Raw genomic sequence first — 13,431 nt, 5'->3', positions numbered from 1 at the left:
GCACAATGCTAACACACACGCTTCTAACACACACATACCAAGCACAATGCTAACACACACACTTCTAACACACACATACCAAGCACAATGCTAACACACACACTTCTAACACACACATACCAAGCACAATGCTAACACACACACTTCTAACACACATACCAAGCACAATGCTAACACACACATACCAAGCACAATGCTAACACACACGCTTCTAACACACACATACCAAGCACAATGCTAACACACACATACCAAGCACAATGCTAACACACACGCTTCTAACACACACATACCAAGCACAATGCTAACACACACACTTCTAACACACACAGACCAAGCACAATGCTAACACACACACTTCTAACACACACAGACCAAGCACAATGCTAACACACACACTTCTAACACACACAGACCAAGCACAATGCTAACACACACACTTCTAACACACACAGACCAAGCACAATGCTAACACACACACTTCTAACACACACAGACCAAGCACAATGCTAACACACACACTTCTAACACAAACAGACCAAGAGCACTCCTCACAGAGACTTTTGAAACTCACCACATCTTACACATTCAGCCCAAGTACAATCCTCAAACACACTTCCTACATCCACATACAACACACAAACACAGACAAACACACAAACCTAACACATGCACCCCAAATACACCCCTGACAATCACACACATATTTCATTCACACCCACATCCATGACACAATCTCCTCACACAAACGCGTTACACACACTTGTGAGTCGTGACACACATACAGTAGCCCAAGCACACTACTCTCACCCCTTATACAACTTCCTTACAGACCTGACCCAAAAACACTTGTTACCCCCATTCTCTTAAAGGGATAGTTGCCCCAAACACACATTCTACAACCAGGCTTTCCAGAATCAGGTTCATTATAAAAACAAACTCTGGTGACCTCGACTCACTCCCAAAGAGCTTGAGGAGAAACTGGTAGACAAGTAAACAAACTTCACTCAAAAACCTGTGTGTGTGTGTGTGTGTGTGTGTGTGTGTGTGTGTGTGTGTGTGTGTGTGTGTGTGTGTGTGTGTGTGTGTGTGTGTGTGTGTGTGTGTGTGTGTTGCCAGTGGAGCTCGTTTGATGAATCATCAGTAGGTCGTCCTGGCTGAAAATAAATCATTTGAGACGGACAATTAGAGCTCTCCTCGTTAGTGAGGGCCTGGCCTACACTCTCTGGGGTGTGGCGGCCATCTTGCTTGAGACAGGCAAAAGTAGTGCACTACACAGGGAATAGGGTGCCATTTGGGAAGCAGTCAGTTTCTCCTCTCTAATGAGATCTCCTGGTTGTTGTTGTTGTTGTTGTTGTTGTTGTTGTGGTGTGAAGAACCCCTGGCTCCATTATCAGCCACTTAATTCTCTCATCATTAACGAGATCAACGGCACAATCATCAGACTCCTGAGACTCCTGAGACTCCTGAGACTCCTGAGACTCCTGAGACGCTCTCTCGATTTCTCTCTGTTGATCTCAATCTCTCTCTCTTCTCTCAGTCTCTAAATCTAACTCAGTTCACAGTAAGAACAGACACATACTAGCACACTTTCTGTCTGGACCTGTCCAACCACATCCTCAGAAGTCTTGCCCTCTGGCCATCAGTAACTCTGTCCTTAAACTCTTCAATGCAGAGGGTGAAATCATCCCGATGACTTCTATTTGTCATGTATGACTCATGAGCATGTAGTTGTTCATTCCATTCCAATCTAATTGTTGTCTTCGGAGTGTAATGGAGCAACACGATCGGGTCACAATTCGCAGAGCAGTCTTTGAAATGATCCTCTTCTATGAACGCGTTCTCAGTTCAATGACAGAGTGCATCACGTTCCCGGGGGGCCTGAAAATATTTGCTCTCGCCAATATCATTCTCAGCAAGACTCTGAAACAATTGTTCCTTTACACCCCCTCAACCCTCCTCCCTCTTGGCTCGTTGGGAGCAGAGCGATTCTTCTCCTCATCCTATCAGACAATAGTAACACAGTAATACAGAGACTATGGGTAATATGACACATCGCAGCAGATAATACTGCTCCAGACGCTGCATTGCTGGAGTATGGCGTTATCTACTAAACCGTCACACTCGCGCACAAACGCACACACGCACACACACACAGACACCCCGTATTCCTCCCCAACACAAATGGATTTGGAATAGCAAGGTAAATGATCGGGAAAGACATCACTAACGTTCCTTTTCTATCTGACCTTTGGTTCAATTGAAATGGTTGAAATAGAATGGACCCCAAACCTGTCTAAACAGTGATCCAGTATAATTACCAACCTGTGGCCCCTCTGGAGCTTCTCAATCAATACCCAACCAGCCAGGCAGGCCGGGCAGGTGTAGGCCTGATTAACCTGAGGGAGGAGATACCCACAGTCTGTGTCCACTACCAGCCCAGCTCTATAGAGAGACAGGGGGTGAAACATGGACCAGCAAACAGGAAGGGTTACTGGAGTGAAACGGTTGTGTCTGGTTGGGGTATCCAGGGCTGGAACGTCCATACATCCATCCTCCATCTCAGTTCTCCCAGTTTCCACCAGGTCGTGTCTGCTCAGTGCATCTGGGTTCTGCTCTTATTTGAGACAGGCCGAGAGAGCCTACGTCTGTGTCCCTCCTATTCCCTAAGCAGCCTACTACTTTTGGCCAGAGCCATATGGGCCCTGCACAAAAGTAGTGCACTACATAGGGAATAGGGTGCCATTTGGGAAGCGATCAGTCTCTCCTCTCGAATAAGATCTCCTGGTTGTTGTTGGGATGTGAAGAACTCTGGGCTGAGTGGGAGAGTATGTTGTGTTTGAAATATCCTATCCATTCCGACCTCCATCTTGGATCTAATTCCTCACAGTTTCCACCATCGCTGGGCTTCCCCATTTGGGTTTACCATGCTGCTCAATGCATCTGTGTTCTCCTCTGTGCTGACTAAGGGAGTCTGGGGGCTCCAGTGGGGAGATTAGCTGGCCCATGCCACCCAGTATGACATCTTCTCCACTATGCTATTTCCAGACGGCAACACACTCTGCATCATTTATGAGACATGAAGCTGCAGATAAAGCATGGACATAGTAATGTGGTACGGAGCACAATCCATCCTTCCACACACACACGCACACGCACACGCACACGCACACACACACACACACACACACACACACACACACACACACACACACAGGGAGAAACACATTAACACACACCCATATACATTGAGTGTACAAAACATTAAGAACACCTGCTCTTTCCATGACAGGCTGACCAGGGGAATCCAGGTGAAAGCACTTCAACCAGAGTCGATGATGGATTGTGTATGTGCGCCATTCAGAGGGGGCATGGGCAAGACAAAAGATCTAAGTGCCTTGGAACGGGGTATGGTAGTAGGTGCCAAGCGCACCAGTTTGTGTCAAGAACTGCAACACTGCTGGGTTTTTCATGCTCAACAGTTTCCCGTATGTATCAAGAATGGTCCACCACCCAAAAGACATCCAGCCAACTGAATGGGCCAGCATCCCTGTGGGGGGGGGGGTAACTCAATCTTAGGATGGTGTTTTTAAAGTTTTGTACACTCGGTGTATACATACACACAAACACACACACAGAAATGCTACAATGCAAACACACACGCCTACCAATCCCCTGCTTTAAATCCTATTAGTGAAATGAGAACGAGGCACTGCGACCTAAAATCAAGGCCCTGTGTGTGCTGTATCCATGACAGAATCCTCCCTAAATCATGTTTAGTATTATTATGCACAGGTTTAGAATACAGCACTGCCACTCACACAGAACCAGGGCAATGATGTGGGAGAAAGGGAGAAATAAAAGAGAGAGAGAGAGAGAAATAAAAAGAGAGAGAGAGAGAAATAAAAAGAGAGAGAGAGGAATTAAAAGAGAGAGAGAAATAAAAAAAGAGACAAGAGAGAGAAATAAAGAGAGAGAAATAAAAAGAGAGAGAGAGAAATTTAAAAAAGAGAGACGAGAGAGAGAGAAATAAAAAGAGAGAGATGAGAGAGAAATAAAAAGAGAGACGAGAGAGAGAGGATTAAAGAGAGAGAGAAATAAAAAAGAGAGACGAGAGAGAGAGGATTAAAGAGAGAGAGAAATAAAAAGAGAGACGAGAGAGAGAGGATTAAAGAGAGAGAGAAATAAAAAAGAGAAAGAGAAAAATAAAAAGAGAGAGGAATAAAAAAGAGAGAGAAGAGAAAGAGAAAAATAGAAAGAGAGAGAAATAAAAAGAGAGAGAAATAAAAAGAGAGAAATAAAAAGAGAGAGAAATAAAAAGAGAGAGAAATAAAGAGAGAGAAATAAAAAAGAGAGAGAAGAGAGAGAGAGAGAGAAATAAATAAAAGAGAGATGAGAGAGAAGAGCGAGAGAGAAGAGAGAGAGAGAAATCAAAAAAGAGAGACGAGAGAGAGAAGAGCGAGAGAGAGAAATAAAAAGAGAGAGAAGAGAGAAAGAGAGAAGAGTGAGAGAGAGAGAGAAGAGCGAGAGAGAAATAAAAAAAAGAGAGATGAGAGAGAGAGAAGATCGAGAGAGAAGAGAGAGAGAGAAATAAAAAAAGAGAGATGAGAGAGAGAAGAGCGAGAGAGAGAAATAAAAAGAGAGAGAGAAGAGAGAGAGAGAGAGAGAGAGTAAGAAGACAAAGGTGTATGGCTGAGATGGATCATTAGGAGACACATATTTCCACATTGCGCTCGCATCAATCAACCTTGTTGGACTAATGACGGCGGGAACACACACACTCTTGTGCTCGTATACTCACATTCCTCTGTTACAGCAACTCTACCATTAATTGGCTTTTGTACCCTAGACAGTAATTGATTTCATTGTTTCTCCATGTTCTAGAAAGCCCCGTCTAAACCAGTCGGGCATAGATCAAATTTGAACGGCATACTACCATGCCCAAAACCTCATACACAACACACACTCAGTCTCCGGGGCTGAGGGCAGAGTGAGGTGGAGTATTCTTTAATAAGATTGACAGTATTTTAATTGGTTGTCACAATTGAACTGTATCTGCCTGCAGTAGCGAGCGAGGCTGGCTGAAGTGGCGTCTCTGTGTGTAATACCAGAGAACCTATGTCAGGAGCCAGGCTGCTTCTAGAACACAATAATGGCTCTGACTGACAGACACAGGCCAGGGTAATATCCTGCTGGAACAATATGCATCCATCTGACGAGGAGAGGATAAGAGGAGGAGGATGAGGAGGAGGAGGAGGAGGAGGAGGAGGAGGGGAGATAGACAGGATGTAGCCCCAGCCCTGGCAGCCAGCAATATACTCCATTTCACTGTAAAGAGACCCCCTACATCCAACACACAGTGGCTGGTGTTCAACACCTACACACACAGTGCCATAGTATCCACACAAACACAACACAAAGATCCATGCATGGCTCCAACACCAATGTAAACACAAACCATGACATCACCCACACTGAAACCGGCAAGGTTCTTAACCCAGACCCAGCCTGACTAACCCAACTAAACTCAAGTCAAACTAAACCAGACCCAGCCTGACTATCCCAACCAAACTCAAGTCAAACTAAACCAGACCCAGCATGACTAACCCAGCTAAACTCAAGTCAAACTAAACCAGACCCAGCCTGACTAACCCAACCAAACTCAAGTCAAACTAAACCAGACCCAGCCTGACTAACCCAACCAAACTCAAGTCAAACTAAACCAGACCCAGCCTGACTAACCCAACCAAACTCAAGTCAAACTAAACCAGACCCAGCCTGACTAACCCAACCAAACACAAATCAAACTAAACCAGACCCAGCCTGACTAACCCAACTAAACTCAAGTCAAACTAAACCAGACCCAGCCTGACTAACTCAACTAAACTCAAGTCAAACTAAACCAGACCCAGCCTGACTAACCCAACCAAACACAAATCAAACTAAACCAGACCCACCAGAAACCAACCCAGACCCGTTCCAGTGTCCTTACCTTGAACAGCCTCAGTATATTGGCAACCATGATGGACACGGAGCTGGCCGCCGCCCCGATCACCCCCACGATCTTATCAGGCTTGGCGAAGATGGGCAGGTCGCCGTTGGCACAGCGTACATCCGAGCCGTCCTTCTCGATGAGGGCCTGGACAAAGGTCAGCGACTGCTCCAGGGCGTAGGTGTCTCTGGAGCAGGTGTCCAGGATCCGGGCCCCCAGGGTGATGTTGGGTAGCAGCTCCGTGTCCTTGTTGATCAGGTCGATGGCGAACATCATGGCCTCAAGACGATGGATCCCTTTCTCCTTCTTCAGTTCCCCGCAGGGCATGCCACCGCCCCCCCGGGAGTGCACCGGGAAGAGGCCACCCAGGATGATGTCGCCTTCCAATCGGATGGAGTGGGCGTACTCCTGATTGGGCGCAGTACCGATGGCGGGGTCCGTGATTCGCTGAGGAGAGGCCAGAGGGAGGAACCAGGAACATGAGGCAAGGAAGTGGAGAAGGAAGTGGCGTGTGGCGAGGAAGGAAGGAAGGCGTTGGGATTCCGGCAACGCCATGGTAACAGTTGAGTGGCGGTTGTGGGAGGAGTTACTGAGGAGTTACTGTGGAGTTTGTGGGCGGGATCATGGGTGAAAGGGCGTCAGTGCCCCGGGGGAGGAGTTAGCAGGCAGCTCTAAGATGTCCCAGGCCCATGAGGCATGCATGTCCCAGTAGAGGAGAGAGAGGAGAGAGAGAGAGAGAGAGAGAGAGAGAGAGAGAGAATGAGAGAGAGAGAGAGAGGAGACGGTGGCGGCGAGTGCAGCTGCAGCGATTGTAATCCTGAACTCACATCTTCAGCAGACCCTGCAAGATACACACACAGAGAACACGTAGCAGTCAGTGCCTCAGTTATCTAGCACACACAGTCTCTCCCTCCCTTCCTCCCTTCCTCGCTCATACACACACACACACACACACAAATCACTGTTCATGCTGCAATGCCTGTCTGTCAGATTCAAGAGTAGAGAGATGAGCATTGGCCACACACACAGTACAGCCCCCTCCCACCTCTCTCTCACACACACACAAACACACACACATAACCGCCAATCCTATCCCACTGATAAGTCCATCCTATCCGTCAGTGCCAAGCCTGTCAAACACAAAGTGCCAAGCCTGTCAAACACATCAACAATGGTCCAGAAGGCATTATTCACGTGGACAGAGTGAAGGTTACTCAGTGTGTAATCATTCAGTATAAACATCTACTGGTTCTACACCTGTTTGACTGACAGCTGCATGGGAATCAACACCTGGAAGGTGTCACCTTAGCTACCTAATCATTGTCATCAGAAACAGTACAGTAATGATGTAGCAAGCCATCCTAGTACGTGAGTCAGTGAGAAGAGGCAAGGCTTTCATGGAGCAGGTTCAGTTTAACGCTCTTAGCTTTCTTGCTGGTGTCCTTCACTGGTGTCCTTCACTGGTGTCCTTCACTGGTGTCCTTCACTGGTGTCCTTCACGAATGGAAGTTATGTCATTGCTGGCCAATCAGATTAGGCTACTGGGTGCCCTCTTTGCCTCAAAATATAATATCCACTGGCGGCCTGGTTTATCTGTAGCCCGCTAATAAACTTTTATCATTCGTATCACATCATCACTCTATATTCCTCAGACAAAACAGAGGCATGAGGAAAAGACCATCATTGAGACAGACGAAGAGGGCCTTCCTAATAGTGTGTTTGATCTGTTATGGTTTGACCACACCCGCTTCCCCAAAATAGTCAAATGTGTGGATATTCTTCTGAGATAGATAGAAGAGCATATTAATAACACTAGAATGTGAAAATATCAAAGAAATTCACATTCGTAGCTATAATGTATTGGCTCAATAAGTCTAAACTTCCCGCTGAGCGCCATGACCACTTTTGAGCGTGTCCGTGTGCGTTCCAAAAGGCACAGATGCTGCGCAGTATGCTTGTGTGGGCTGAACCGGCTGCACAATTCTAGGATGCTGAGAGATGCTAGGGGACTGCTGCATCATTGCATATAAATATCCTAATGTTTATTCGGACATCGTGGCAATATTTCTCCCTCCCTCCCCATCTATGTACCCATATTTCAAAGACGCTCACCTTTCCACACAAACAGCACTTTCAGATACACCCCCCCACCACCACCACCACCTTTTACCCTCAGAACAGCCTCAATTCCTTGGGGCAAGATGTCAAAAGCGTTCTACAAGATGTCGAAAGCGTTCCACAGGGATGCTGGCCCATGTTGACTCCAAAGCTTCCCACAGTTGTGTCAAGTTGGCTGGATGTCCTTTGGGTGGTAGACCATTCTTGATAAACAGAGGAAACTGTTGAACATGAAAAACCCAGCAGCATTGCGGTTCTTAACACAAACCGGTGCGCCTGGCACCTACTACCACACACTCTCTGAATGGCACACATACACAATCCACGTCTCAATTGTCTCAAGGCCTAAAAATCCTTTGTTAACCTGTCTCCTCCCCTTCATCTGCAGAGATTGAAGTGGATTTAACAAGTGACATCAATAAGGGATCCTAGCGTTCACCTGGATTCACCTGGTCAGTCTGTCATGGAAAGAGCAGGTGCTCATAATATTTTGTAGTGTATAGTTCCTATGGTTGTCAATTATACACCTATGAAATAAATGAATAATTTACCTTGAAAGGATAACATTACTATAGCACTTTAACAATTAAAAAAAAGTCTAACGCAATTGGGAAAGGCACACGCATATTAATATAAAACAGTTCATCTTTATGGTTAGGTTATGGTCCTAATGGACTATTCAGGCTGTATTCATGCATACACTTTAAACCCCAATGTGCTGTCATTACTCAAAACTTTTGAGGAAATCCGTTGCACTTAATATATATGAGTACAGTTACTTTAAGTGATTCTGTAGTGAGTCGTGTGAGATTGAACACTTTGAGTAATGCTCCCACTAAGCCACGCATCCCAATATAGGTTCCCAGTGTACCTTGCCTTTTCGGGGAATTGTAGTAACCCCCCCATGACTGTATTTGTTAGTGACAGAGACATGGTTGTTGAATTGATTCATTTTCAGTCCTGTGGCCTTCACCGAGTAAATTCCTAGGTGAATGTTATCATTAAACTCTTTATGACAATACGTTAAGTATAAGGCCTTATTTTGAGGTCAAACCAAATTCCAGTAACTTTCCCAGATTTTCAAAAAGTCCTAGTTTTAAGTATTTCCAGGAATCTTCCGACTGCAATTTCTGGAAAACCTGAGATATTTACAAGAATTTTGCGTCCCTAACTGCAAGTCATATAATGCTGGCTTGCAAAGTGATGTGTAATTCCTATTGGAATCCAGACAGAATTAGGACATGGAACAGCTGGAATTCACATTCACCTACAATGACTGCAAGGTTTCGGGAAATTATGAGGACTGCGTTCAAACTGAAACAGTAATTTCAATAAGGGGTTGCAAAAATTAAAATAAATTATTAGATTAGTTTAGAAAAAAACGATGTTATTTATCTCTGTGTAGCATAAGATTTATGTATCCATCCCTCAATGTACATGCAAAAACACAGATATTAAAAACAATTCCCCAAAAAATCTATCTGCAATAGAGCATGCTGGGAAAAAAGTACGTTTGTTATTTTTTATTTTAACTTTTAAAAAATAAAGTTGATGTGACTTCTCATTTAGTTTTGAGTCACTACTACAAACATTTTAAGTAATGATGACTTTTCATCAACTTACTATACGTTTTTGAGTTCATAATGCCTTGGGTTTTACAGTGTAAGAATGGATCTTTCAACGTATTATTTTCTTTTACACTATTTTATTTCACTTCTGCAATAAAACCTTATCACAAGCATTTCGCTACACCCGCAATAACATCTGCTAATCACGTGTATTTGGCCAATACAATTTGATTTGATTCCTGCTCGGGTTGGAACTTTTGATTCACTAATAAGAGATAATTGACAGAATGGTGGAAATTCCAGCAGTGTTATCAATATTGTTGGCAGTAAGAAAAAGGGAGTATTACCCTACGAGGCAGAGCCCGGCCCATTTAACTTTTTAATTTACACCAATCGCTAGGTGTCAGTCTGCACCATCCTCTCTATTGGTCATGATATTAGGTGTCCTCGTTCACTGGGGAGCGCACTGCTCTTTTTACAAAGTGATATCTTTTCTCTCTTTTTCGCCTCTCTCTCTCTCCCTCCCTCTGCTATGTTATCCCCCTCCCTCTGCTCGTTTCTCTCTCCCATCTCCCCGCCCGTTCCTCTCCCTCCTCCTGCTCCCCCTCCTCCTTAGTTTCCCCCTCTCACCGCACCCGTTGAATATGACATTTTTTATTTGTTTTTGCAATTCCGATCACAGGCAGGTAAAGACACCAACCAACCGCAACGAATCAAACACATCCCAAATCCCTCCAACGGTTCCCCCCTAAATTGACTTGTGATCCTCACAATTCCCTTGACCCGTTCTTGTGGATGAGAGAAGCAACGGAACTCCTCACAGAAGACGTGGTGGAAGTGGTGTGTTAGTATGATTGCGTGGGTTTGTTGCGGGGATAGATGGGGATCAATGTGGGATACACCACCACCACCCTCTGATACATACGGAATATTAAAGCGGTGGCATGAAGCAGGAAGCTGCGGTATACAAATCGTGGTTGTGGCTCCAAAGAGAAATAACGACCTAATGACGTCTTCATGGTAGGCTACATATAATTAGATAAAAACATTATCAACCCGTAATGTTTTTTAATTCAAGTTCAATATAACATTTCGTGTGTATAGATTGAGACAGCATCCTTCATGTGCGTGAAATAACGCGTCCCTTTTCAGTGAGCTCTCTGAAAATCACTCTAGTGATATCCCAATTATTTTCATCTAATTTTCCCATATTAATTATGATTCATTAGATCACAAAATAAGACGTTTGTGCTACGGATGAGATCAGATGTATGGATCATTCCTAAATTCCATCAGAGCGCATGCTGTTTCTTGGCGCGCGGAACAGAGCAGAGAGCGCATTCCTTTGGGTCAATATCGGAACTTCATTGCGGAGCTCAGCAGTTTCCTTTCCCAACACTGAACCCTTCTCATTTAGCTACAGGTCACGACTCTGATTAACGACACCGTGGACGGTCAACGTCAACTATGCATGTCGATAATGAAAAGATAAATAGTTATTTAAGGGATGATTTGCAGAACCATCGAGGGTAATTAATTTAACAATGAGGGAGAAGAAAAAGCAGATGGACGAAGAGCGATGGATTCTTCAGATAGAGGGAGAGAGGGGGGGAAGAATTATGTTTGATGGGACCTTCTCAGACATACGAAAACTATTGAACTAAATATGTAATTTTCAAAAATGCCTACCTGCTTTTCCGTGACTTGATTGAGTGATCCTCGCTCCTTCGCGTCCCACTCATAGATGCACGCGCCTCGGGTTTTCGGTGCTGAAAGGGACAGCGCATGCAGCCGTCCAGCCAAGCAGCCAGCGCGCGTCTCCGCCAAATGAATCCCCCCCCCCAAAAAAAAACACCCACCCAACAGCGATTGGTCTCCATACTCTCTTTTTTCTCTCTCTCACTCTCTCTCTCCGCATATCCCCTTCTCTCTTTATCAGCATCGGCACCTTTTATATGTAGCATAAATGACACAGAAACGGTTTGAAATGCAACATTTAAGCAGCATCTGCCCAGACAGATTACCATTCAATTAATCCGTTATGATTGAGATCAATGTCTTAAAACAAGACGACACCAATAGGCCTACATCTACTTTCTGCATAATAGCCAACACAAAAACGCAGCCATTGGTTCCTCTCTGACCCTCACACCAACATACATGTGTTGCTACATGTCAATAGGTTCTTTCTAATCAATAGGCCTATTGGTTGCAGTGATCAATCTATAACTTGATTTATGCAGATATATTGCAGATAAACCGATGCTATATATTGGTGATTAACAACCAAAATGAATACGGGGGTACGATCAAAAGTCAGACAACTGATTCATCAAGAAGAAAAAAGGCTTTCGCGTTCAAATGACGGTGATGTGCGAGACGTGATAAAATGGTGTCATGACTTTAAGAGCGAGCGCCTCACTAGATAGAGCACTACCGCCATCTAGAGTAACGTAGCCTACAGTAGGTCCATAAACGAAACACCGGTCATGTCAATTTAGGGAAACTATTGACTATAGGTCTTCTGTTTTAAAAAAAGCCCATAGGTTGAATCAACCAAAGCATACTTGTTCAGTAATAGACTAACAATCCGCAAAAACACTTAAAATCCAACAATAATAGGCCTACTTAAATCCGAGCCTCAAGATCCACAGTAGCTTGGCCCGGTGGTTCTTAATAAAATGGGGTTCGGGGACGCCTGTGGGTGAGAGGAGGTACTGCAAGGGGTTCGCAGACTGACGCAAAATACTGTATAACATACAGCCTGTCTGGCTGCTTTGTATAGTAAGCGACGGCCACGTGACTCACTATCTGTACGAGCGAACCATTTTCCTGATCGGGGTGATGTACCTAATAAACTAAAAGGCTAAACAAAAGCCTTTAAATTCTTTCATCAAATCCACTTCAATCATTGTAGATGAAGAGGAGGAGACAGGTTAAAAAGTGACATCAATAAGGGATCATAGCTTTCACCTGGATTCACCAAGTCAGCCTGTCATGGAAAAGGCAGGTGCTCCTATTTCTTTTGTACACTCAGTGTGTATAAAACATTTCAATGTTTTATGAATATACCTAGAAACAACAAGTTGAATGAATTTTGGGCAATGAGTCCAAGGAAAAAAATTTGAGGGCGCAAACACAACATAATGTAATATTATTCAACCAAATTAAATATTTACCCTTAGATGCACAACATTGGCCTGGTTCACACAGATATTGGTAGCCACATTAAACAGAGGCTGCTGGGGGGAGCTATAGGAGGACGGCTCACTGTAATGGCTGGAAGGAAACAACATCTTTGACTCCAATGAGCTCATCCTCCTATAGCTCTTCCCACCAGCCTCCTCTGACACAAGTGATCAACTCAATTCGTGTATTACCTAAGAATGTTGTTTTGAACATAAATGCACTGTACTTTATGCTTTACACTGCAAAATTCTCTCTGGCCCATGGACAAGAAATGAGCTTTAAACGGCAAAAATATCTCTCTGATGCCAAGTGGGGAGGCCTTCAAAATGTTTGTTTTTTTCCTCAGGGCTCTAGACTTGATTTATCTGGCCATACACTCCAGAAGTCATAGTAAAAACAGCTTGTATGCTATTTTTGTTGCACTCTAAAGCAGGGGTTGGAACCACAATTATTTTCCAATCGTTCCTTTCTTAGCCACAGAAACTGTGTGATGCCATCGCGTCAGCATGGACCAACATCCCCGGGGAACATTTCCGACTTGCAGAATCCATGCCCCGGAGCATT

The 13,431-nt window shown here is 44.5% G+C and overlaps 1 protein-coding gene across 3 annotated transcripts in view; it reads right to left on the bottom strand.

The window, feature by feature from the left end:
- The window catches only part of LOC112217165 (metabotropic glutamate receptor 8), a 362,177-nt gene extending 350,691 nt beyond the window's left edge, over positions 1 to 11,486 (bottom strand). The window contains exons 1-2 of one of the 3 annotated variants that reach the window (XM_042300187.1): positions 11,368 to 11,486; positions 5,993 to 6,833 (exon numbers count right to left, since the gene is read on the bottom strand). In XM_042300187.1, coding sequence (XP_042156121.1) covers positions 5,993 to 6,547 — 555 coding nt within the window. In that variant the 5' untranslated portion in view covers positions 6,548 to 6,833; positions 11,368 to 11,486. The remainder of the gene's footprint in view (positions 1 to 5,992; positions 6,834 to 11,367) is intronic. The other 2 variants (XM_042300186.1, XM_042300188.1) reach the window with 2 other exon arrangements.
- Positions 11,487 to 13,431: the final 1,945 nt, after the last annotated feature.

The sequence above is a fragment of the Oncorhynchus tshawytscha genome, linkage group LG17 (assembly GCF_018296145.1).
Source record: "Oncorhynchus tshawytscha isolate Ot180627B linkage group LG17, Otsh_v2.0, whole genome shotgun sequence".
Classification (NCBI taxonomy): domain Eukaryota; kingdom Metazoa; phylum Chordata; class Actinopteri; order Salmoniformes; family Salmonidae; genus Oncorhynchus; species Oncorhynchus tshawytscha.
Note: the sequence above shows the minus strand (reverse complement) of the source record. Positions and strands in the feature narration are given on the sequence as shown.